Source organism: Myiozetetes cayanensis, unplaced genomic scaffold, assembly GCF_022539395.1.
Source record: "Myiozetetes cayanensis isolate MyiCay16 unplaced genomic scaffold, myiCay2020 scf9, whole genome shotgun sequence".
Classification (NCBI taxonomy): Eukaryota; Metazoa; Chordata; class Aves; order Passeriformes; family Tyrannidae; genus Myiozetetes; species Myiozetetes cayanensis.
This window is the reverse complement of record NW_026088185.1, coordinates 13,389,717-13,417,024: the sequence shown is the minus strand read 5'-3', so window position 1 is coordinate 13,417,024 and position 27,308 is coordinate 13,389,717. Positions and strand designations below refer to the sequence as shown.

General features: G+C 38.4%; 1 protein-coding gene across 10 annotated transcripts in view; it reads left to right on the top strand.

Annotated features, from left to right (window-relative positions):
* ABI2 (abl interactor 2) overlaps window positions 1-27,308 on the top strand; it is a 68,833-nt gene that overhangs the window by 33,248 nt on the left and 8,277 nt on the right. The window contains exons 3-11 of one of the 10 annotated variants that reach the window (XM_050340100.1): window positions 3,465-3,641; window positions 7,375-7,392; window positions 14,441-14,538; window positions 15,033-15,179; window positions 16,186-16,307; window positions 17,226-17,405; window positions 19,919-20,077; window positions 24,298-24,384; window positions 24,705-24,878. In XM_050340100.1, the coding sequence (XP_050196057.1) occupies window positions 3,465-3,641; window positions 7,375-7,392; window positions 14,441-14,538; window positions 15,033-15,179; window positions 16,186-16,307; window positions 17,226-17,405; window positions 19,919-20,077; window positions 24,298-24,384; window positions 24,705-24,878 (1,162 nt within the window). Of the gene's footprint in view, window positions 1-3,464; window positions 3,642-7,374; window positions 7,393-14,440; window positions 14,539-15,032; window positions 15,180-16,182; window positions 16,308-17,225; window positions 17,406-19,918; window positions 20,078-24,297; window positions 24,385-24,704; window positions 24,879-27,308 lie in introns of all 10 variants that reach the window. The other 9 variants (XM_050340099.1, XM_050340101.1, XM_050340103.1 and 6 more) reach the window with 9 other exon arrangements.

Below are 27,308 nucleotides of genomic sequence, written 5' to 3'. Positions count from 1 at the left end.
TAGCATTCTCCTGTCTCACTTAAGGGATTTATGCTAGTACTGGAGGTAATAATTACCTGTATGTTGAGGATAAATGTTTTCGTTTTCTTCAGCACAGGTTAATCTTTGTTACTTCCTCTACTAATGGAATACTTCAGTGTTCCTTTCTGCTGTTTTATAGGTGTATTAAGATCTCATGACTTCAGCAGTTCACTAAACAAGAAAATGAAATTTTTGAAAAACTGCCAGCAGAATGCTTTTCAATATAATTTTAGATGTATGGACCAGAATTAAAGGCAGTTTTTATAGTCTTAGTCATTCCCTAGCTATTCAGGTTAAAAGAAATGTTCTGAATCATAATGCAAGAGAAATCCCATCAGATGAACTTCAGGTTTTAATTAGGCTTTATGCATTTTATAGTTTGTTACTGTAGTTATATCTCACTGATCACCATAGTCCTCAAGGAAACTGTTGTACTCGCAGCTCCTACTGCAAAAACACTTGCTTTTCATTCATGGAAGCAAGCTTCCAGAGTGCCAGGATACCATCACTACAGTAACATGTGCATTAAATACCTGTACTCACACTGGACTAATAGATAATTACATTAGAAAATATTGAGAGAACACACTTAAAGTTGCAGAGTTCTAGCGCTGCAACTTTATAAATAGAAAGTAAGAAATCATCTTACCAACCCTGCACTAATTACTTTCTTTCTGATTTGTGGATTGAAATTACAGCTCTGAGTGCAGTATCCAAGGCATAAATTGATTTTGAATGACCAAATTCAGAGCCGTAGGATTTTGATATTCCAGAACATTTGAAGTGCAGCTCCTGTTGCAGCTGAAGTTCTGTAACGTTCTATCAAAGGGTATCAGGGGCCTATGAAATAAAGAACATAAAAGAGTCAGTGTCATGTCTCTGCAGTTCTCTAGTGACAATTCTAGATCACAGATGAAGTCTGAAGTAGAGATTGAATTCTTCAGTGGTATCAGACATGAGACTGTCTTCCCAAGTTGTGGCAATCACATATCTTTAGCTTATCAAGAAAGTATGTGCCCTCTGACTCCTCAGCAGATGAGGTCAGAAGTCTGTAGACCATCTCTTCCAGAACATCTCCTTCTACTATGCTGCAAAATCAAAGGTCTGGCACAGAGAATGGATAAAATCCTGTGATGGAAGATAAAATAGTACATCTTACCCATTGCAGAGTGGTGCACTTCTGGTGCTCTGGAAAATGTTGATGGTGCTCTGTTTGCACTGGTGCTTGTCCCATCAGTAGTACCATGGGAGCTGTGAAGATCTGATCTGCACTGTTGTGTTGGGGGATGGCATACAGACCTGCTCACATCAGGGAAGGACTTTGGCAAATTGACTGGAGAGTGGTTTAGTTGCTAATTAGTTGCAGAAACATAGGTGTTTCTGTTCAGCTTGTATGATCTGTGAATTTCTGCAGAGTTTATATATTGGCCAGATCTGAGTGGGTTTTTGTGAGGATGTCCCAGACAGTTTAAATACCCCTATTAAATTTCAAATCATTGCTCAACAAACTTTAGCTTTCCGAACAGAGGTTTGCCAGCGTATTTTGACCTTGAATAATCTATTTTTCTGTAGCTTTATTTTAAGAAATATCTGTGGACCTTTAGTGAAAACCTTACAGTTCTAGGCAGGTGGAACTAGAGGTGGCAGAAATGTACCTAAGTTCTATTCAGTACTTAATTTTAGCCAAGTTGCAAAATCTTGAAAATATGTTGCTGAGTAATACTAGGTAATCTTGATGATAGTAATGTAAGCTTCTGTATGATGCCCCTGGTACTTGTGGAAATCCTTCTCTGGAAATAACATGAAGAAACAACTTCTTGGAAGTAGTTTGGGGGTTTTTTGTTTGTTTGTGTTTTTTTGGTTTTTAGAAATTTTTTTTAATTGTAAAGGTTGTGATGATTGCAGAAGGTAACACAAGTTCCATTTTGTCTTGCTGCCAGTAGCACAAAAGGATAAAGCAGTGCTACCAACCCCACTGCTCCAATCCTTGCCCACAGAAAAATAAAATGGAAAAAAATGTGTTGTGAAAATGAGTTCTCATTTGTACCCATTCCTCGGTTCCTGCAGAGCCTGTCTCCTAACTGTGAAAAGTGTTTCTGTTGCCATTCATGATTGCTGAAGTGGTAACAAGAAATCCTATGAGTGTTTAGAAATCCTAATGCTGGTTATTCTGGATGTTTTCTTACTTTTGTTTTTTGTTCTCTAGTTAAAATAGTCTGTTCACAGTTCTGGCAAATTTCCTATAAGGAAAGCTGTTCTCTGAACAAGGAATTATTTTGGTTTTAAGTGAGGCACCATGATTCGAGAGATGGTATTTTCCTGGAAGGGGTAGATAGACCTTTTGATAGCATTTTCCTAGTCTTGTTACCTAATAAAATATAAATACATGTTTTTAGGCAATAGATTTTCAGCAGGGCTTCTTATACCAAAGATTCTCCTGTGGTACTGATTTTAATATGTAAAGGGAAGGATTTTCAGTGTTGACCTTAGGCATTCAGAGTGAAGGCACTGGGATTAACCTCTGGCTTTATTTTGGATAAATTAGTATGCAGCACCTTCTAAAATCTAATCATTGCTTTGTGATGAGTAACTTGTAATGTCTAAAATACTTTTTCTTTCAATTTGTCTGACTGAAATTTTATTCTGTTATGATTACCAGTCCTAGTTCAGCAAACTCTTTCAGTGTAAGAAAACCTGCCTATGGTTTGCTTTTCAGGTCATAACATTAAGGTTTCAGAAGGTATCCTTACACTTCATCTAGTTGGAGCCTATTTGAAAGACATACTTAGAGAGCAATTGTAAAATAAAAAAGGATAAGTGAAAGAATCTTATAAATGGTGTTAGTAAATTAATGTGAACTACTAAGAATGAGGCAGCCCCTGGTGGTCTAGTGGTAAAGGCGCCGCGCTATCACCGCGGAGACCCGGGTTCGATTCCCGGTCAGGGCCACTCCCGGGCAGGTGGGGCTCGTTAGCCCTTAAAGGCAACCCACCTACGTCCTAAGGACCTCGCTGCCACCGTCCAAGCTCGCTTGGCCCCGGCAGATGAACCTTAGGATTAAAGGGTGGGCTCAGTTCCGCGCACACTGTGTCTCACCTAAAAAAATCCAATGCGCAGGCTGGAAGGTGGAAAGACCTTCCCTGAATCTTCGCTCGCGAAGACTGGCCATTATTACTAAGAATGGAAAGGAGAAGGATTTTTGTGAAAGTGTGAAGAATACAGAGGGTAACAGAAAACCCAAAGAACCAGTAGCTATTAGTGTGGCTTCAGAGGTGTCTAATTCAACAGTAAATGGAAGAAAGGTGATGTAATCAAGTATATGTAGTATATGTTTAGCACAGTGCAGAGATCTTCAAAACATTAGAACTGATTTAATTTTTTTTAATACTGACTCTGTATTCCAATGCATACCACTGTTAGTAAATACACTGCGTCTTTTGTAGACGGTGGACATTCACAAAGAGAAAGTTGCTAGAAGAGAAATTGGTATCTTGACTACAAACAAAAACACCTCAAGAACTCACAAAATCATTGCACCAGCTAACTTGGAGCGACCAGTTCGCTACATCAGGAAACCTATTGATTATACAATTCTAGATGATATTGGACATGGAGTGAAGGTAGGTGATATTGTTAAAACAGCCAAACTGCAAATACATTGTCTTTGTATATTTTCAAAATAATCTGATGCTTTTTATGGTAATATACCAGTTTCTCCTTGCCTGGACAGTGTGTCTATAAACATAGGAGGAGTCCTGTCCGATTTCCAGTTGCCCCTTTTCCTTCTGTTGCCCCACTGTTTCTAAACCTTACAAACCCACTGAATCTTATTTCTGAGGATACTTGGGACTGTGAGTCTCACCTTTTAAAATGTTTCTGAATACCAGCTTGTGATGCTACTGTTATTGTTTGAGTAAATTACCAGGGATATACTTGGGGACCGAAAGGCTAATGACCATCACTTGAGTGCCGGAATCAGCACCACAAAGTATGATCCACTGTAATTGCCACCAGTTTACTTTAAAGCTCACCCAAAGAAAGGGTTTGCGTGAGAGGTATTATGTGCTGCCTTTTCTTCCATCTGTCAGAGTCAGTTATACACAAACCCAGTGATGTGCTTTGTTAAAGTGAGCTCTCTACAACCTTTGTGCCACGTGGGGTTTCAGGATGGGAATTTTGCTGCCAAGTTCGAAGCCAGCTGGTTCTCCTTTTTAAGACTAGGAAAAAAGAAGGAATTTCAGGGCAAAGATCAGACTGAGACACAACTGGTGGCTGTTAGATCAGTGTACACAGCAGCAGTAATATCATGTGTGAGATTAGATATGCATTTTTAAAAGCACATCCTGAATGTAAACACAGTCTTAGCAGGTGTGAGCTCATTGTTAACTTGTGCTGCCAGGAAAACAAATACGGAAATGAGAACACTGACAGTGTTAAAGTTCCAGGAAATGAAAGGTAAATAACATGAAGCGGGGTAATTTTTACATGACACACTAACAAATCTGTAAACCTGCTAAGTAGCAGTAAGGTAAGATGCTTCTTCCAGTCAAAGTGTACCAGAATTTCTTTTGATTGACTCCTAACTGCATTAGGTTTATCTGTGGTGTTCTATATTGATTATTTGCTTGGAAAGCCATTTAAATGGCAATAGGTTGTTTAACCTAAGCCTTAAAATTCAAATTCCTAGCAGTTTGATTTAAATATCTTCCCTGAGCAATTTTACACAAGGTCTTCTCAACATCCTGTTTGTTAACAGAAAGTCTCCTTCCCCTCATTTCTTACCTAACGAGTCAATCTCTAAGCAGATTTAAAAAAGACAAGTGACTCTTTAAGCTTGATTTGGAAAACCAAACCAACCAAACCCCCAACATTAATAACAATCGTTTTGATCAAGAAATTATTATCACTCTTGTGTTAAAATCTACTACCAATTCTTACAAATTCTGAATTTATGCAGGTCAACAGAACTCCTTCTGGATATGGATGGAACATATTAACCTCTAGGATTGCTGTTGCGAATATTTTAATAATCACTTTTAGCTTTAAGGAGATAATTTTAGAACTCATTAAAGAATAGTTTTTAATTGCTCTGCAGCACAATCTTATTTAGCACTGGCTTTAAATCATTATAATTGATATCCCACTTACCTCAGTGTAGACAGTCATACTTACTGTGATGCAATGAATTACGTTGTACTGAAGGAACATATGTTGTTCATCAAATGGATGATGACTCAAATGTGCATTTACATCCATTTTTTATGCTTGTGATATACTTGAAACATACTACGAATTATATCTACAATGCACTGTATTTATCTAGAAAATTAAGAAGTACTATGTACTTGTGAAACAATAAGCAGAGAACATGAAATCATGCTATTCTTAGGATCACAGATGTGTTCCAATCAGGGTAATCCTGTATTTAGGACAGAAGAAAGAACAACTCTCTGCTGGTGGGGGAAAAGTGGCCTGTTGTGCTTATGAAACCTTATGAAATGTTGGTTTTGTTCTGCTTGAGTAACTGGAGATTACTTTACTAGACCTCTTGGCTGTAGAACAGAGAGGAAAAACGGTAGAAATTTTAAATTTGCCTATTTATAGCTCTTTATTGTTTGAGATAAGATACTTTTCCCTTCAAATGAGCATTCAGAAGGAGTTGTTGCATAAATAACATTAAAGTTCCAGTTAGCATCAGGGTGCCTCAGCTTGCATTCTTTGTTCTTTTTCTGCTGTAGGGCTTCCCCTGTAGTACTTAGACCCACAGTTATGTATTTTGAGGAGTCAGAATGCTAATGCAGCAGGCATTCATTGCAACTACCGAGAAAGATGGCAAACTGTGAACAGAGAATAATACAGGAGAAAAGGGAGGATCCTTGGCCAAGAAATTCAGGATATCATGCTGAGAGAAGTAGTACAGGCACTTGAGCATCTTACTCCTTCCATTCAGAAGTTCGAAGCAGCAGTGGATAGCGTATTCAGGAGAGGGTGCTCTACGGTGTGGTTTCTTAATAGGTGTGAGAGAATTCAAGTGCCTCTGTATCATCCCAGCAGTCCCTCTTCCTCTTCCCTCCCTGAAGCTACAATGCTGCAAAAATCTAGAGAACCTTTTGTGTGTTAGAGACTTGCTTTCAATTTTTTTCAAATGTTTTGTGAGTTACAAAGTCTTCCAGCCTATTCTTCCTTCTGAAGAGTTCTTTAGTCAAGAGGATGAACAAAGAAGTGATCCATTTGGAATGGTGTGTATTAAGGCATTGTAACTATGAGGCACTGCTGCTGGGTCTCTGCTCATGGACCTTCCCACATAACTGCCCACTCTGGCCAGTACAGGGGAACCTGCTTTTCCAGTGTAGTTCTGGGAAGCACAGCCCATATTGGCTAATTGATCCGTGGAACTTTAAACTCAAAGATAAGAGATTTTCTAGAAAATCAGATTATGTTTCTTTTTTAATACAGTAGGGTCTCTGAAATGGATGAAACAGATTAGCTACTCTGGATGCTCTACTATTGTGATTCTGAATACTTAATGTTGTTATAGGAAGTGTAAGAAACATAAGAATACATTTAGATTAACTGAACTGAAAACACATTCAAATGGAAAGACTTGTAGTTTTAAAAGAAATTATGGGGAAAGAAGATATATGGTATTTTGCTAGTAAGTCCCAGGACTCAGTGTCAAAAAGCAAGCACTTAGGCTTTAAAATAAGATTTTACTGTTGGTTAAACTCTTAAATCATGCTTTAGAAAATGTGGATATATGGTGCAGTATCCATATAGAGTGCTGTACTTCTTACAAGATGTAATGATTTGCTCTTGATCTTTGTTCAAGAGAAACCTCATGGCATCAAGTTAACTAACAGCTTTGTCTCGCAGGGAACATATATTAGCTTAGTATTTTAGAGGCTTCTGTTTCCGCTAGTTGTATACATGCTAATACATGTAAGAGTTTCAATGAGCTCAGGCTCATTGATAAGGCTATTCTTTGACAGCTCAAATAAATTAATCCCTGAAGTTGATCCATCTAGATCTCGTGATCCATTTGAAAGAAGCTGCCTTTTTGTTAAAACTGTAAGAACTTGAATAAAAGCGTACAAGCATTTGAACATTAATTTCAAAGTATTAATCTAAAGGCTTTGTGGTCAATGTATATTAAAAGTTTCAGCTTGAAGATCTTTTGTTCATGACATTCTGCTTTAACCACTCTTTCTATGATCTACTGATACATTATTTTGTTAATGCTGAATGCTTAACTTTTTTCTTTCTTTTTCCTTTCTCTTCATATCCTGAAGTTCCAACTAACCTTTCAATGCTTTTTTTCCTTACCTCTTTTATTTGCTCCATTTATGCATTAAGTGGTTGCTTAGATTTAAGGTAAGAAACCCCAGGGCTGGATTTCCATTCTTCTTCTTCTGAGATTATTACACACGGGGAGATGATTAACATGACTGTTACTGCCTGTTTAAAACAACACCCGCGCTCTCTTCTGTGTGGCAGAACTTCTCTTGAGTGATTTCATTGCAGATAAGCATTTTGTGATATAAACTGATGTGTTTATGAAAGGAAGCTAACACAGTTAATTTTAAAAGCTTCGTTGCAAACATTGACTCCTTCAGCATATCTATCAGATCATTTACAAGGGAGGGATGATACGCTAGCCTTGTCTAGACAAAAAGGTACAGAGAATAGATAGCAGCTGAGTATGAGCCTCCCCCTGTGTAATATTCTTTTTATCCTATATACGGTGTAAGTTATGGTTTGATTGAGATTAATGTTTCAGTGTGAGATTGCTCAAATAATGGGCTCCAAAGGTGTGTAACAAATTCAAATCTGTATCTTATTTTTTAAAGTTGCAGTATTCTTATTTTTTCAGAAACTGCTAGCACTTTTTAAATGCTGAGAGGCACTCGTATGTGGAAACTTCCACAGCTCAAATAATTGTGTAAAGTACTTAATAACCCTTAAACAACAAGCTAAGTGATTTATTGAGTTAAATATTAAATGAATCAAAGAACTCAGGCTGAAGTATGTCAGATTCTCAAGGATCTTAGAGGTTTAAATGGTAGTAGTCTTAGTGGCTGCAGAAGCAGCAATAAAAAGCATCAAATCAATTAGACAAGCAGTTAAATGAAATGATATGATATTATGGTGGAGTTCATAGCATATTAGTTAATAGATAGGTTGTATCCTTTATTGAGTATTAGGATATCATCCTCCTCCTGAAGTGCAACTGGTCTGGGGAAAGTGGGAATGAAAGTTTTTTAGCAGCAGCTGCCACAGTTTTAAAGAGGGAACTGTATTTGAGAACACAGAATGCTAATATGTAGTATATGAGTATATGAATTAAAGGAAGTTCCAAGTTGATGTGAAATATTTTGTAGTACTTTCTGTGACTGGAAAAAGCTAAAAGAAAATCCTGCAAATTTCTGAGAAGATTGTCTGTAAAACCAGGTATTTCTGTATATATCCCCGTGATGTTCCTGTGAAATTGGCCAAATGGTACTTTTAGTCAGGTGTTTAAGTATATGTAGCACATCTGATAACAATGGAAAACTTCTAATAAATGAGAGAATTCTCACATCTCATTTGAATTTTATTTTTACTTATGTGAGGTATACAATATTTCGACTCACATAGTGTTTAAATGCTTTAAATTTGAGGATGGCAAAATATATCTCCTCCCTGGGTTTTACTGTCTGTCTACACAAGATGGATACTTCTAATGCTGGCTGTGTCTTATTCTGGACACAGTTCATATTGGATGATCATTTTCTCAGAGTTCTTAAAAAAACAATTTGCAAACTCAGTTTTCTTTGTTGCTCTCTGCAGTTGCAATTATAAACAAGTAATGACTATCCTAAAAAAAGTTTAAAAACTGTATAATTGTAGCTTATGCGTGAACTGCTGTATCTGTGCATCATCTGCAATGGCGATAAGAGTCTCTTCAGCTTTTCAGAGAAAATAATTTTTTCTACTTATAGGTTTGGAATGGAAATAACATTTTTTGTTATAACACCAGTTAAAATATTTCTGTATTTTTACTACTGTGAACCTGATTAGAAATTTGACCTGAGAAATCACAATATGTCAATCAGCTTCTCATTGCCAAAACATGAGGGCTTAAAAGAAAAAAAGAAAAAAAAGCAAAAGCAGCACAGCATCTCTCAGTGGACCCGAGGTGTTCTATGTCTCACTATAGTCACTGCATCAGGCTGAAATGGGAAAACTAAAAGTAACCGCAGTTCTGTATGAATGGTTTTTTTACTTCACCTGTGAGTGATTAAATATATGAAGTGTTTAGCCTGCTTTTATTTTTTATGACTGCAGAAAAACCTTAGTCTTAGCTAAGAGCTACTATGTTAAACTGACTGACTGTAGCAGGGCTAACTATGCTTGTGTCTGGGTAACTTAAATTTTTAGCAGATTTTGAAGAAAATTCCAATTACAAGTCAGAGGAGTATGTGTAGCATCTCCTGCCATCAAATCAATTGAAAGTGACATTGTTTAAGACTTTTAGTATTTACCAGACTTGATTGTTCAATTACTTTACATAGATGGTAAAACAAGTAAGCAAGCTCACTTGCTGAAGCTTCTACTTGTGATCATTTGGCAAAAAGGGCTGAAATTTATATACTTCACTTCCATATAAACTGGTTAATCAGCTGAAAAGCATATAGACATGCACAGTAAGTATTCGAGTGGCTGAGCACAACCTGGAAAGGAATTTGCTTTGAGGTAGCAGATGATGGGCTAAAAATCTGTTCATTGTCTCTGTAGCATTATCAAGGGGAAGCAAGGTGTGGGAGCATAGTTTTCATTCAGCCCTGGTTTGTTTTGTCCTGAAATTGGGTATAAAATTGCTCAAGAAGGTTGAGTAGCTGCTTGGAGTTTCTAAATGTAATCCATGAAACATCACTGGTGGGACACTTTTTCCTACTAGATTTTGGGCAAAAGATTGTTCTTTTAACATTCTGAAAGTTCTAGAAAATACAATGTGACAGTAAAGCACCACTTTAAAATTTCTGGCTGAGTCCAGCTTTAGAAAGCATCTCCTCCTGAGGTTTGATTCTGTGGAATATCTGGTATTCAGGATTTTTGGGAAAAAACCCTCAACCAACCAAGAAAAAGCCCCTCACTTGCTTTTGGTACTTGAACTGACAATGAGATGTTCTTCACAAGCGTAAAAATGTGGATTGAAAGCTTTGTTGCAGGTAAGTGCCTCCCAGCTGCATAAATGCAGGGCTTCGATGCAAACAGCTTTTGCAGTCTATTGACCAGCTACTATATCTGACCAACTGTGTATTTCTGCACTTCTTGTTCGGTGATTTTTTTTTGCTTGTGAAAACATTCTCAAGAATTAAATTGAATGAACTTGCAGGATTTATCAGTTTATTTCACTAAAAATTTCTTGCACAATGGAGTGCTAAAGAAACTCAGTATGTTAAACGCTCATAAAAATGTAACTATGAAGGAAACTCAGTCATATGTTGGACTGTAAGTTGGTGATTTAATCACTGGAATCTATGAAAAACTAGTTACCAAAAATAGAAATTGGACTAATACACCTTAATTATCAAAAAAACCCACCAAACTTAAAATGATAGTTTTTCCTAGGGGCTGTAATCAGTGCTGCATTGTATCTTAAAGTAATCAGAGGGTACCTTTCTAAAACTGGCACTGTAGCTCAGTATAAAAAATATTGAATGAAATGTTATTGTACTCTTTTGAAAGAGAATGGTCCATAGGGATCCATCTCTTTACAGTTTGTTTTATGGCTGTTACTGTGGGGCTGGATCTCAGAGCATCCTCCATGATGTTACTTACCAAGGATCTGCTTTCTAAGTAGTTTCTGCCGTTTCTTCCTCAGCAAAACTTCAGTTCCAGCTCCAGTAATGACAAGGTTACAGCTTTGGTAGAAGACATATTCTTCTGTAGTGCAAGTGCTTCCTAATTCATGCATAAAAAGCTTCTGCAAGGTATCCAGTAAAAAAAAAAAGCGTAACCAAGATCTCACTAGAATTATTTGGTGTTCCACCATGTAACTTCAATTGGTAATATTTTTTTAGCTTTATTTTTTCTTCAGTGGGAAGAGGCAAAAAAAAAAAAAAAGAATTGGAAAAATCCCTTCATGCATTCTGCACAGACCCTGTGCCCTACTTGTCTGCTCACAGGGTTGTCTTCCTGCTTTCGCATCAGTAAGCTTTGTTTTTTCCTGAGCTTTGTGCCCAAACCATCACTGCCTCTCATTTTTTTCTGGTTTCAGCACAGTGGTTAGGTGTTTTGGCATTTATGAGCAAAGGCAGAGATACTCCTCTGTGTTTCTGGTTGCAGGCTCTGTTTTGCCATGCATTTTCTTAAAATAATTTGCAAGCTTTAATCTAGAAACCAAACCCCAGATCTATGGGGTCCTGCAGTCAAACAAAGCACCAGCAGACAGATGCATTCCTCTGCTTTCACCCTCTCATTAAATCAGCTGCATCTGGGTAGTTCCAGCTGTGCAGGACCAGGGGAAATGATGTCAGAAACAGTGCAACTTCTGGCAAATACCATCTTACTCCAGAAAACAGATTTTTGAAACTTGACAGCAAATGTGACCTTGAATTCTGATGGTTGCTTTGGATCTTAGAAGTTTGTAATAGGGATATGTGTGGATGAGGATTTGTGTAGGGGAACTATATTTACAACCATATGTGCAAAATGGAAAAGGCAATAGAGTAAAGCTTGAAAGAAAGGGGGCATTAATGGCTTCCTTTCCCCCCCCAAATTGAAGTCATCATAGGAGACAGTTGGAAATGTTACAATATTTGTATCTCAGCTAAAGTTGCAACTTGTATAGTTTTAGATATTCTTTTAACATCTTGAATACTTTTATTTCCACAGATCTGTCCATTTTAATCAGAACTGTTGAAATAATTTTATATTTTTAGTTTCCCTTCTGTGATTATTTGGCAGTAAGTCAAAGGGGAAGTTACTTGCATAGGGTTGTTTAACTTGGAGCAGCTGGTCTTAAAGCCATCAGTCCTGGCAGATTTGAAGACAACCCTGTCAATTTTAATTACTTGCCCTTTGAACGTCTTGCTTTCAATGACCCTGAAAAGACCCTGAAACTAAGCTTACTGTCAGTGCATTTCTCCATCTCTCACTTTAGTCTTTTTTGGGGATGGCTTCTTTGTGACTAAGTTTCTGGGCTAAAAAGGGATTGCTTTTTGTTTGGACACATTTTATGAAGGTTTTTTCCCATCCTGGATGAAGGATATGTTTATTTGCAGTGTTATGAACTATCTAGCAGTCTCTGGAGTTCTGTGTTACCCAGACAAGTATTACCTTCACTTTTTACTGTATATGATCTGATGTTATGGCAGCCTCCACCTCAACTGTCCTTTCCTTTCAGGTAGCTGTAGCCTACTGGAAGCTTAACAGTTCATTTTTGGTTTTGCAATAATTGTGTATAAAATAATAAGATTCTTTGTGGTTAAATATGTGGAATTTTATATTAACTGTAAAGGTAACATAAACTTTAGATTTGTATAAAATGTAAAGTGGTTACATCATCTGGTGCAAAACAATAGTGTAGGCAGTTAAAACACCTAAATGGACTATTTGGGGGCACACAGATTGGTCTATTGTCATCTAAAAGGCAGAGGCTGAGTGGGCTGTTTGAAATATAACAACTGACATTTCAGTGAGCATTTAATTAAGGTCTATTTTGTCTGTTTGTGGGGTTTTTTGGACAACTCAAAATAGGTAGGTGGGTGAAACAGGCATGTTTAATGAAAGAGGAAATACAGGGGGTGCTGCAACTTTAAAAAAAATTCAGATTTTGCTATTTCTTAAATGTTCCGTGTATAGAATAAAATATAATTCATTTTACACTTTCCCTTTTCCCTTCCAGTAGTTGTAGATCAGTGCTTACCTCATCCCTCACTTGAATTAACTTTAGATTTCTTGTTGCTTAGAGTTGGCTTAAAGGACTTTATAATTTTTTCTTAAATTGACATTACAAAGTACTCTTGCACAACTAAATTCAAACATCTGTTTTTGAATCAGACAAAAAACCCCCCGTTCGATGCTTGGTTTTCTTTTCCTCCCAGCAGACTGAAAATGTGATAGCACTGGGATTATTTAGAGCCAGAAAATCAAGTTGCAGTGCATTAGAATACTGAATGAATTACTCTTTACACTCTTGTCAATATTTATCAGTTCACAAATCTAAACATTGCCAAGGTTTCAAGTGAGTTGTTCTAGTCAAATTTTAAAGGAGTAATTTGCCTTTAACGATGTTTGCAAATACTCTGAATGCCTTGATCACTGTTTCATTTTCATATGGGAGGGGGTTCAGTAGCCAAGGCTTACGTTTTTGAAGGAAGAAACACTTTGAAATTGAGCATGACAGGAAGAACAGGAAAAGGGATGTAAGCATACTTGTTTAGGTTCGTTGAATATCTCTGTGTCGAAGCAATAGTTTAAGCATTCATGAGTCCAAGCTGTTTTGTAAGCGGATCACGTACTGATTCCTGTAAGGATACGTGCATTGAGACAGTTATGCTTGGCTGGCAGGCTACAAGGAAGCCGAAAGGCCTACATTGGTAACAACTGTTTATGATTGATCAATCAGTCAGGAATGCAAATGAGTTCTTGAAAGAAATTAGAGGAAATTATTTTATGTAAAATTTAAATTTACTTCATTAGTATTTTAACCTGAAAGAGGGGAAGTGGACAACGCACAGTTACATCACTGCTAAATATTTTTCTCCCTGTCCATTTATTTATAAATTCCTAAAGATTAAATTGCTACACTTTTGTTGGGGAGAGAAAAAATAGCATCTTTGTATTTTTCTCAATATGGCTTTCTCTGTGTTTACATGCACATAATTAATATTTACAATAAATATTATTATCTGTAGAAAAATTTTATATGCTGTGAAAGCATTAAAACATTAATGGATCATATTTATAGATTACTTTGACTTCTGTATACTTTTCTATATAAATTACATTAGATTGTGGACTATTAGATAAACTTTGGTATTTTTAAACAGTATTCAAAAATATTTTTGCAAATTTACCATTCAGTAGTGGAACGTGAAATAACCGCCTTTATCTCAAAAGATGACTGGGAGGTTCAGCCAAGTTAGGTACAGTGTCTCTATTGTCAGTGACTTAATGTTTGTGACAGCCCGAAGGCAAATTTCCTTTTTTGTATATACAATTTTTAAAAACCTTATGAAATAAAGAGTCCTTTGAGCGCAACTCTTGACTTCTAGCAGAGTGAAAATTGCATATAAAACGCATGGCCTCTCAATTTTTTTGTTTGTTTAAACCTTCCCCTACTTAGAGTTAATTGCTAAAGGCATCTCAGTGTCTCTGCCCCCAGAAGCTGAGCTTAGTGAAGGCCGTTTTTTCTCCCGGTTCTCTCCTGCAGGTCAGCACACAGAACATGAAGATGGGTGGGCTTCCTCGTACAACACCACCCACCCAGAAGCCACCAAGTCCACCGATGTCAGGAAAAGGAACTATTGGGTAAGTGCAGTTACTGAATGGGTACATGGCTTTGGTGAACAGAAGAGAAAAGAGGGAAGGTTCTTTCTTTTTCTGTTGTGTGAGGATTTTTTGGGGTTTTATTTTAACTATTCACAAAGATCAAGAGGTGTTAGATCTGCATTCTCTTATACTGATTGTGTCTTCTATGTTAGTGTGTTTCTGCCAGAAGAGCGTGGGCATCATCAGCCTTTCCCAACAGGAACGTTTTTCTCATTGCAGAACACCTACTAAGTGCTTTGGAGTAAAATTTCATTAACTGTGTGGCTTTTGCAGGTGGTGCTAAACAACAGAAAAATTAGTACGTGGCACTGTTCATTAATTATTTGTGCTGAGTGTGATAAAAGTACTTTCCTGTTAAGTCTATGAACTTGACTTTGGGCTTTAGTTCACGTTAGTGATGAGTATGTAGCTGTCTTGTAAAGAGCGACAAGTCTGGTTTTGTGCATGTTACCTTGGCTTGTTTGCCGTGCCAGGCGTCACTCCCCGTACCGCACGCTGGAGCCGGTGCGGCCCCCGGTGGTGCCCAACGACTACGTGCCGAGCCCCACGCGCAACATGGCACCCTCCCAGCAGAGCCCCGTCAGAACCGCCTCCGTCAACCAGAGGAACCGCACCTACAGGTACCGCACCTGCAGGTACCGCAGAGCACGGCGCGGAACGTGCTCTGCCGAATGTCAAACCCGTCTGCGCCTGCCTCTGCACTGAGGCTTCCTCATCGGTCACGTGTACTGGGAACGTAATTTGGCATGATGAGAATGGGCACTAATAAAACCAGAATAGTGAATTATGTTACCGTCGTTCACTTAATCCCCCTATTCACCTTTATTTTACTGCTGTCAGTTACAATACTTAATGAATTACTGATTGTGAAGTCTTTCAAGGAGGTAGACCATGATACTATTTTACTAAATGCTTCTAAAACTGGGGAAAGATTCTGTACACATCTTGCCTTCTGTATGTTGAAGGGCTGCACGGTATGCTTACATGTGACATTTTTGATCAGTCTTTGAAGTTTACAGGTTGAGTAGATGAAATTGTAGCATAGTATTTTGAAGATATTGATAATTTCAAACAGAATAAAGCTGAACTATAATACCAAAGGTTCTGCTAGAAGACTAGCCTTTTCTTTAGGGTAATAAGTTTCATGATATGGTAGGTTTAAATACTTCCCTGAAATTCTTTACTTTTTAAACATTGTAAGTACTTGAGGATGCCTAAACAGATGGAATCTTAAAGTATAAGAAATGTGAATTTTACTTTATTATCTTACAATTTCTCATATGAAAGCACATGAATCACAGTCTAAGCAGTCTACATGTTTTAAAGTTATAGGAAAAAGATCTGTATTTGCTCCATAGAGGTTTAATAATCCTGGAATAATGTGCTTTGAACAAGTGTTTCATTTTTGGTCAAGTTCACTAAGACTAACTGGAAAACCTGTTGTGTTGTAGTCCAAGTGAAGAGTTTTAGGAAAATCCAGCTTTATATAGGTTTATATCATCCTTGTTTCTTTTCTCTTGTTCCCTGTTATTTCTCTGATGTAGTAAGGTGCTATATGAGGGATCTTAGGTTTCAGCATGCTCAGCAGCATATTCATACCCTGGTGATTTTGGTTTCTTACAGCAGCAGTGGGAGTAGTGGAGGAAGCCACCCAAGTAGTCGGAGCAGCAGTCGAGAGAACAGTGGAAGTGGAAGTGTAGGTGTTCCCATTGCTGTTCCAACACCATCTCCTCCTAGTGTCTATCCAGGTAAATGGAAACTTGCTGTTCCTCTTTCTAACCCAACAGTAACCTTGAGCACTTGCAGTTTCCCTAAACTCCAAGGAAAGTCTGAGTTCATTGCTATTGACAGTATGAGTTTGAATCAATTAGTATCTTCTCTGAGAGTGTCTGATGTGCTGTTATGCTCCTTTTATGTACTGATTTGTTTATCAGAATTTTTTGCCTGACTGCCTGCGTGTGGCAAGGTAGGACACAGCACCTTATTCAGTGGGCTGAGGGAAACTTCCCCATTGTCCTTTTAAGTAAATAAATGTTTTTTCATTGGCTGTTTATGCAGATACATAGAAGCATGTTTTTAGAAAATTAGACTAAATGAGAGGCAGGCACAGAGTAAATCTTCAGTACATTAATGCAAGCCTGAGTTGTCACAAAGAGATATTTGTTCAGTGTAATGGCCCCAGTCTTTCCAGATATAGGAGGTGTTATTAGTGTTTCTTTTTCCTTTGCTCAACCTTTTCAGTGAAGAAGAGTGTATAGTTGGCTTGCAGCATGATCTAAAGTACATGATGCTTCTGAAACAAAGAGATGGAAATTTTTTGCTTTCCTCTTTATATTTTCTAATTCATAGAAAAGCTAAAGTGGGCCATGCTACAGATTGAAGCATAAATAACGAAATGTAAAGACATCTTTCAAAAGTGATGGCTTTCAGTGAAAAGTTCTGGGTCATTCCCTTCAGATCTGGAAAGAAGTGTATTTACTTGACCCTCATTTACCATCTACATAGGAATGAGCCTTTCTTTAACAGCTCCATTGTTCTCTCATCTCGTGCATTCTAAAATACTATGCAGCTAATAAAGAGCTAACACTGAATAGTCAAAGGCTTTCTCTAATCCTTGCTAACATATCTCCTTATTAACTCCACCTCTTCCTCCTCTCTTCACTTAGCCCCTGCTGGCTCAGCTGGCACTTCTCCCCTTCCTGCTACCTCTGCTCCTGCCCCCACTCCTCCTGCTCCTGCCCCTCCCTCCGCTGCCCCAGATGCTGCTGCTGCTGCAGGAGCTCAGCCCCTTGCTGATGGCTTCACCTCTCCAACTCCCCCCGCTGTTTCTTCCACACCCTCTACAGGTGAGTGTCTGCTTCAGCTGCTGGCAGATGAACCCAGATGTGATCACGATCCAAAGCTTTGCAAAATGACGTCAGCAGCAGTGATTAATAATTTTTTTAAAAATTAAATTATAATTAGAAAATACGTGCTACTACCCAACAATAAGGTTATAGTAAGGTTACAGTAGGCAATTGAAGGTGTGCTAGTTTTATAAACAGTGATCATTTAATTTTGTCATTTGACTATTTTTACAGTTCTATAATTATTTTTTAAGTTGTAATTTTATTTCTGTTTGGATACTGAGAACCTCACAAAGGAATGATGTTTGGAGGGAAACAGCACTGATAGTTCTGGATTGGATTATTCTTTTTCATTAATGGAATAAATAAAAAGTGCATCTAGCAAAGTATAATTTATATGACTGGTCTCTTCAATGCTTTCAAATGACAAGTCTCCCTTCAAGGAACTGATAAAAGGGCAGGTTTTTTGTGTTCAGTATTAGGTAAAGTACAGGTTTTTGTTATGCAGAATAATATTAAAGCATTTTGTTTTAATATGTGATACTTAGGTTTATATTGCAACTTCCTTTTTTTAGTGCTGCAGTTTTCATTTTCTCATGCTGAAGTTGCAGTGCGTAGTAGTTACCAACCACCCCACTGTCCTGTATCAGCTTTTGATGAGGAGGCAAACCTGCATTGTAGGCATCTCCTTTAGACAGCCAAATTCACGTGTAGCTGTCTGCATGCTGTGTTACTCTTCACTGTAGTGGAGGCTGCTCACAAGGATGTGAATTGGTTTGTCTCTTTATTAGTGTTCATATCTCTTAGTAAGAATTGTACCAGGTTCCAGAAGCATTCTTGAAATTGCATTTAGTTTAAGAGGTTGTGGCTCATATAAAATTAGAAAACACACTAGAATCCATAACTGTGACTAGAACTTTCCAAAGCGTGGTGAATTTTGGTATCAGAAGATGATCCTGATGTCTAAACTACTTTTATGTTTAGAAGATGAGCTGTGGCATACGGAAGCCACAATCAGTTTTCTGGTTTTGATGCACTGTCAGTATCCCAGTTCTTAAGCCATGTTGTTTCTGTATTTTTAACAAGTCACAATCAAGGAGAGGCTAATATTTTAATGGCTGAAAATTTACATTCACAATTCCATGAAAGAAATTTCTGGTTACTTACTATTTTTTACATCTTTTGTTTCCCTGTGCTATTAGTGAGATTGCTTGTATGGCTTCTCTGAAATAAAGTATTTGAAGAAACTGGATAATTCACCATTTATGAGGTTGTAGTTTTTGATCCTTAGAAACCTCTTATCCCTGGTTTTAATCTCCTTCCTTCTCTCCAGTCACCACCAATTTCTACCAGTGCATTAAGGAACAAAGGGACAGATATGTAGGAGAGATGCATCAGGAAAAATGTGAAAAAGCCCATATACTAGGTGGATTCTTTCTTAGCTGTTCCTCATCTGTAAAAAGTGCATTTTTAAAAATATACTTATCTGTACAGAGCGGGAGGAATGTGAATCTCTAGTTCATGCATTTGCTCTTAGAAGCAAGTAACAGAGCGTTTTTATTTACTGACCTAGTGTGAAGTTTTGCAAAACAATAAAATCAGGGTGGAGAACAATGCATGTTTTTTAAAAATTGCACATTCCTGTGTTCTGTTTCCCTTTTTGATTCTCTCCTCAACCACAGTGGACATCCCTTGTTTTCTTGCAAACTCTGAAATTTACTTCTGGGACAAATGGTGGAGACAGAATAGTTTGTGGGGGATAATAACCCATATGGGTATAATAAATCCATCTTACTGTTACATACAGTATAAAATCTAGAGAACTTTATGTGAGCACAGAAAATAGCTTGCTTCACTTATTTCTTGCTTAGATTCAGGATTAATGACTTGAACACACGAAGTAATGAAAACAGAGAGCAAGTTTTAAAGAATTGACAGCTCCTGAAAGAGGGCTTTTGAGTATGACTTTATTTATTCCATCCTTTAAGCAGTTTCTAACATTCTCTTCTCCCCAGATGATCCTCTGCCTATCTTCTGAATAGCACTAAGATAGGTAGTATTGTTTTTTCAGTTCTAGAAAGTAACAGCCATGAATCCTGGAAATGGCATACAATTATTTTTTACATGTATGTTTCTTAATTGCAGGACTCCGAAGTGTTATTTTTTTGCAGGCTTATAAATAACTGCATTTGCAAGATGTTACTGTAATCCATTGTGTAAAATAGATAACTGGGAATTATATTCTTCCATTCTGAAGCTTTGTAGCTTAGACACCTTTGTATTTTCTTACTGGCTTTTGTAAGCAATGCTGAGTACAGATAGTTGGGAGAGTTGAATGTGTTGCTGTTGAGACGTCCAGAGTCCTGCCAGTCTGGCAGCATCCTTCTAGGATGCAAACTGTTTTAAAAGAAAAAACCCAGAAACCTTTCCAAGCGTTTGAAACTTGAATGCAGATATAAAAAAGACAGACATCAGTCTTTCTCTTTGCTAATACATGTCTCTTTCTCACCTAGGTCACCCAGTTCAGTTCTACAGCATGAACAGGCCTGCATCTCGACACACCCCCCCGACAATAGGGGGCTCTTTGCCATATCGGCGTCCTCCTTCCATCACATCCCAGACAAGCCTTCAGAACCAGATGAATGGAGGACCTTTTTATAACCAGAACCCAGGTAAGAAAGTTTCTCTGCTCCATTGAATTCAACAGTGGTGAAAGCAATGACCTTCAGGTCTCTGAAATTTTATGTTCTGTCTCCATTGCAGATCTTGCACTTCCAGTATGTTGCTGGTAGCCATGCCAAACCTGCAGTGCAAGTGCAGAGTGTCCAGCTTCCATTATGGCAAACAGCTTAAAACAATACTGGCTTTGTTGCCAAATAATTTATTTATTGATGTCACAGTCCCTATTATACAAGCTTCAGTCCTTGGCTACACCATGGACCTGCTTTGGTGTGGGATGGGTATTTGAGTTTGCTGATTCTTCATTTATCAGTCTTTGTCTTGTGTACTTTTTTCTTCTGGTTAATGGACAGTTCAAGAAATTGCACTTGTTACACAAGGGTGAGCATTAGACACTTTAGAGACATCAGTGGTGTTCGGCGTGGGATGCAAGGGAACTGTGTCATCTTCTAACCCTCTGAGGGATGTTATTTTAATGGGCAACCTGCCTTACAGAGTACGATGAGATATTAACAGGGAGTGGCATGGCCTGTGTGTCAGCATAACACAGCAGCCTTGTGTCTGAGGAGTCCTTTGTCCCGTGCTTCTGAGGAGACGTGAAGGTTTTGATACCAGAGTAAGGAAGAGTTTCTCTTTTGACAAAGCTACAGAAAGATGCAGCAAGATTGAAAGTTGACTTGCAAGCACTACAGTGTGTTGGTGTTTTGTGGTGGCTGTGGTGGTGGGTTTTGAGGCATGTGTGTGTTTGTTGGCTTTTTTCAAAGTTGAGCACTGAACTTGGAATTAGGTCAAATGCTGCAGTCTGCATTTAAGGGATTTGATCAGGTTCAAATATTACTGTTTGTGAGCTACCCTGAAGAGAGATGTGTGTGCTGAACTTGAGAAGGAAGTTGGGTGGTCCTGCTGGGGACAGGGACATGGAAGAAGTTACATGACTAAATTGTAGCCCAATTGCCTGAAATATGTTGTATTTTTTAAGCACATTACGTGCATATTGAAGGCTGAAGGGGGGAATAGGCAAGAAGGAAAGAGTAATAGCAATGAAAGAAACCTTTCAGGATTAACTTTGCAATTAAGAGGATTTTCAGTATATCCAGAAAGTTTTTGACAACTGCTGTGCATTTCTGCTTTAGCAAAGGGATAATTCTCTGCAAGCTGCCATGGCATTGTTAATAGGTAATCACAGAAGATGCCAAATAGACTTTAAAGAAGTTACATAACCACATTCAGTCTGTGTACCCAGAAAGAAGATAATGATTATGGTGATTAGTCACTTGAACTGTAAATTACAAACAAAATACTTCAATTATACTGGCATATCTAATACAATATATATAAACAGTTTTAGTAAGAGACTTTTTTTAATATACCTAGCAGAATACAGAGTTTGTTAGCTTTGCAGTTATACTAAACCAGGTTTTCTTTGGAGTGTACCTTGAAAGGAGAGGATGCTCAAGCATGCATAATTGATGAAGACCCTAAGAACAGAGGCACTGTTGTGTCTGTAAGGAGCAGGGTTAGTTAGTGACAGGACAGAGAGACCACAATTGCTTCTCAGCATTTCTGAAGAGAGGGAGAAAATAGAAACATAAGAGGTGAAAAAGAGACCTTACAACAGGCATAAGAGTGTGCCAGCTATGGCTTCTTGTTCTTTGTAGGCTGTTTGGCAATAACACAGTACTGTTATTTCCAGTGCCATTTTCTAGTATGTTGACATGGTCATGTTTGTTTGTTCACTTGTCACGAGGATGAAAGATACTTGCATTGCCATGTTCCGTTGAATGCCACTTCAAAGATAATATAATTGTTCTGCTTCATGGTTAGACTTCATGGTTTAGCAACTGAAAAGAAAATATTAAGAAATGCAGACCCTAAATAATCTCAGCATATGTCTGTCCCAAAGCCACTCTTGCCAGCCATACCACCTAACAAGTGTTTTAACTTTGCAGCCTTAGATACCAGTATCTAAGCAGTATAGAGCTCAGCACAGGCTAAAAACCCTGTGGGAGAAACCGGGCAAGTATCGAGGTGGGCACTACACCCTGTTTGTACAGCTGAATTCTTACCTAGGGGAAGGTGCTCGTCAGCATTTCTGAATTAATTTACAGCAACTGTGAATCTATTGGTGGTCAGTCAGTATGGAAGGAAGGTGGGAGGCAACATTTAAGCTGGCATCTAGCTCATATTTTGAGACAGCAGAGCTACATTAAAGTTCTTCTGATGCTCTGTATAAACAAGACCAATATTAATAAAATATAATATGATAGTCCCTGCACAATGCACAGACTGAAGTACAAACCAGAGGGTTAAGGTAAACAAGGAATGATGTCAGCCAGTGTTAGCATCACCATTTTGACTAAACTATACAACCCAAAGTAAACTAAGGGATTTTTTTCTATTTGCTTGGAGTGTTTGTCTAGAGTGATTAATTTTTCGCCATGGAAAAATGTTTCGCCTTATTTCTTTCAAAGAAATATATATAGTTCACAACCAAAGTACACTGAATGGACCAAGGAGACCAAAGCTAGTCTATGATAGATATGAATTTATGAATCCATATGATGCTGAATAGAGGAACCACTTTGAAATGGAACATTTTTGTAGCATATATATTTAAAAAACCAAGGATTTCATAGTTGCAGAAGAATGCTGAATTCATGAATATTACTGCTTCTCAGCAGGACTTCAAGTTCCCTTTTCTTGCTTTGAAAAAATGCAAGACCAAATCTTTTCCCAGGTACTGCGGTTACACTTGAAAAAGCAAATACTCTCAGAGGTCACGTCATTCAAGTCAAAAAAACTGTAATCAGAAATGTATTTCAGCTTTTGTCAAGAGATATCAATTAGATGGTGAGATAATGGAACTTGCTTTGTATGGAGGTACAAAGATGTTTTATAACAAAAAAGGATGGTTGCTGTTGGTTTTTGTTGTTTATGGTGTGTGATTGTGAAAGGAATGTCAATGTGAGTGACAGAAGAAATTCAGAGTTTCAGATAGTGATTACTGGAGTGAGCAAACAGAAGAAATTTTGACACATGACTTGTAAATGCCATGGAGTTCTTTTCTCTTGCTATGATGATGTGAGTTAATTCTGAAAAATACTGCATCATACCTGGCAGTTTTCTTACCAGCTCTGGAATCAGTCTGCAATTTATTTAGTTCTGTCTGCAGTGGAGTGGTACATGAAGTGTAGACCTTTTTCCCTTCATCCTTCTGGACATGATTAAATGTTTTTTGTATGCCACATACTAACAAGAAAATTATGTATTTGTGCTTTTCCTGAGGTGTGCTTTCTGAAAAATAATCTTGCAACTTGCTTAAAGAATATTACTGCATTACTCAAAGTGATATTAAACCCACATAAAACTAGTTAGATGATTTTTTTAACTAGATAACTGAAACTTGTATTCTGGGCTAAAACCACAGTTCAGTGTTACAACATGTGCAGCTGGCTGAGAGTATCTTCTTTAATTGTGAATTCACATAAATCGTACAAAGACAGCTCTTCTGGTACTCCCAAAAGGGCTGTTCAGAGTTCAGTGCAGTGGTCTGTGAAGTCAGGTGGGAAGGAAATGAGGCAGCACATCTGGAATAGGCCCTGTGGTTTGACAGCAGCACGGTGTGCTCTGTTCAGCCAATAAGATCAGGAGTGTTGTGTCTTTCAGATATGCACCGTTCTCAAAAGGCACCTTTCTCTGTTTTGTCTAAAATAACTGCCGTATTTGATGGGATTGTTTTGGCCTACGTTTTGAGGAGAAAAAGAGCTATATTCATTTTCATTACTAGGGATTTTTGGGTGCTTTTAGTCACCTCTATAAATATCAATTAGGTCTGAAAGGGGGAGGATTATAGGGAAAGAGTCCTCTTGATAAATTTGTCAGTTAGGTCCATTCATAAAGTGCTATATTCTCTAGGAATAAACTTCATCTTAAGGGAATCTCACAGTCAAGTCAGAAAAATATTTCAGCATAGATTCTTAACGTTATGAAAAAGATCTGGGTTGCAAATTTTAAAAATAGAGAAATAGCCTCGAAGAAAGGATTAGGAACATCCTTAAAGCACCGGAGCCATTTTTCTTTGAATGTCAGTCTCTTTATCTCAGCTTCTTGGCAGCCTGCTACACTGTCTGAGTGGTGATGATGTCTACTTTCCTGTTTGCTGCTTTGTTGTGTTTCTAACTGAATGCCTCTCTCTTTTTAATTTCTGTGGCAGCATCCCTTGCTCCTCCTCCCCCCTCCATCCTACAGGTAACTCCACAGTTACCACTAATGGGATTTGTGGCCAGAGTTCAAGAAAACAGTAAGTTTGCTGCTTCATTGTGCTATGTTTTATTACTGGATGTGGCTTTTGTGTTGATGAAAGATTTGACTGTATATAGCCAGAATTCTGCCTTCTCTACTGTCTCTGCAAGTTTGTCTGTAATTGTGAAGGGTGGGAAAAGAAAGTAATTTTGTTGGAGGTACTTGATCCTTCCTTCTCTGAATTTTATTGTCTCTAGTGTATTTTCACAAGTTGTAACTGTTGGTCCCAGTGCAACTAATTGGGATAGGGAGTATTACTTCAACCTGCTACCATGGTTATAGGGACATTTTCATGGCTGTACTATTGCTTATTTTCAGTTTCAGATACTCCTCCCCCGCCACCGCCTGTGGATGAGGCAGTGTTTGATGAGTCTCCACCTCCACCCCCACCTCCAGAAGATTATGAGGAGGAGGAAGCAGCTGTGGTGGAGTACAGTGATCCGTATGCAGAGGAGGATCCTCCTTGGGCACCAAGGACATACTTAGAAAAGGGTAGGTTTAGAGCTAGTAGAGACAGTAGGGTTGTGTTTGTAACAATGTTTTTATGAGCTCCTGTCATCCTGCTTTTGGACATGGAGTCTGCCTACACTCTTTCATAGCCAGTATTTGGTATTGTGGTAGAGGTGCTCCTCCAAATGGCGACTTAAAAGAATGAAAGTTAAGCTGCTCCTCCAAGTCTGACTCTTTTACTCTTTTCCCCAAAGGAAAGGTGATGACTAACAGGCTAACTACATATTTTTTTACTTTCTCTTAACCTACCTAAGACTCACCTTTCGCTTAATCCTGATAATCATGAGGTCAAAAGTGAATGAAACAGTGTTGTGATTGTGTTTGGGGCTCTGGAAGCTGCAATGCTGCATCAGTGTGGGGCTGTGCTAAGCTAGAAAATGCTGGATCTGTGTGGGACTGACTAACTGAGGCACTGCTGCAGTGGCTGCATCTGTAGTGTCTTCCCCTGCTGAAGCAGGTGTGGAAACATGCAGGAGTAAAACTACAGGGGAAAAAAAACCCGAGTAGGTAGATGGGGCACTTGAGTATGAAAAGATCTACTGCTTGGTGTGTGCTCTCCTGTGAAGCAGGATCGTGGTACCTCTTACGATATAAAATCTAATGTCACAAAGCAACCAGGCGTCTCATCTGATTGTTAGACCCATTCACGCTGCACTGGGGAGGGAAAATCAAGAATGCCACAAAGATAAGCCCAGTGCAGGACATGAGGGGAGAGGGGAAAACAGATGGAAGAGGCGCTTTCTGCTACTCTAGCTTGAAAAAGATGCTACCTGAGGGAGATGGAGGAATATGTGGGAGTTTTTTTGTTACTCCCCAACCCCATCTAGCTCGTGTGTTTTCATGCAAGGAGTACCCAGGCTCATAAGACTCTTTTTGCTGTGCAGTTTGGAGGGTATTCCTGATAATTGATATTAGTTACCTGGCTCCTGAAAATCAGGTTTTGGAGGGCGGTGGGGTTCCTGATGTTGGATTTCTTTCTTTGGGGGAGGATGGCAAATCTTCTTCAGGCTGGGACTAGTACAGGTCATTTCAGCAAGTACTGGATGTGCTACATTACTTAATGAACTCCTTATCAGGCAGGTCTGAGAATGGATAGTATCTGCTCAGTTTCATTGTGGATGATGGATTTAGTACTGGATGAAGATTGGAGGCATATTACTTTTTGATAGGAGATTAAGTCCCAAGGTTTCTCCTTGTGTTTTTCCAGGCATAAGATACGCTTTAGCCTAATTCTACATTTGTATCCGTATTTTTGTTAGGTTTTTGTTATCCCTGCCACCTGGCCCTTAGCACATCTCCAGTGACATTGCAGCTGAAAGCAAAAGAGAAAATAGAGGATCCTGGTGTGTGCACTGCCTGTTTATAGTTTCTCATACTAATGCAAGAGATGTGTGTGTGTGTACACGTGGTCTGGGAAAACATCTTTCTATTGGAAGAAATAATGACATTTGAATGATATAGCATATTGTTCTGTTACACTTTTCTGTGTGACTTCTGTGAGGCTGTGAACTCAAATAGTTTATATAGGTGCAAATATGCACAGATCTGTTACCTCTCAGCAGGCAGTCCAGGCACTTTAGTTTGATATTTACAGGGAAAAGCATATGGGATAGCAAAACTGTATAGGGGAGTCTTTAAAGATAAGTGGGAGAAAGTCAGGCTTTTAGTCAGAACATTTTTTCTGTGGAGAGAAAAAGTATAGGAAGCCAAACATTGTCTTGTGTTGGTGGAGAGACCCATGCAAAAACTTGAGATTTGACTGCTTTGCCGGAGTTGGGAGAAAAGTGCTTGGCTGTGAGTTTTTTGTAGCAAGCTTTGAAGCTTTAAAGTTAATGAAAAGCCCCATGCTAAAAGAGGGCTTTCATACTCAAAAAAATGCTTATCCTGCTGGGAATTATAATGCTTTATCTTCTGCAAAATAATTTATCCTGTGGCAACTCCTTAAGTTCTTATAAATAGTATTCTGTGCCAGACAAAATGGATGGAAGTAAGTGGCTGTTCCAACACATTTACCCCCAATAAGTAGAGTAGCAGTTTCTAGGATTTGTACTTGTTCTTTTGGTATGACTGTTCTCTTATTTAAGTTCACATGAAAGCACTTCTAAGAGGATTAGGGTAGATGACCTTTGCTATAGAAGCTGGGACACCAAGGAGGTGTCGAATACAGGGGGTTTCTGCATATCAAAAGAGGATTCAGTATGACCCTGTTCTGTAAACAGGTCAAGCAGTGTGGGGAGCTACCTTTGAGATATACTGTGGCCTACAGCTGAGAAGGAAGTGAATAGCAGATCCATCTTGATGGAGAAATTCTTAGGCTGGATAAAGTTACTGGGGATGTTGAGCTTGAGGACACCACTGTAACAGCAACAGCCAACCTGTAGTGTCCAGGGACACGCACTGCAGTTTTCTGTT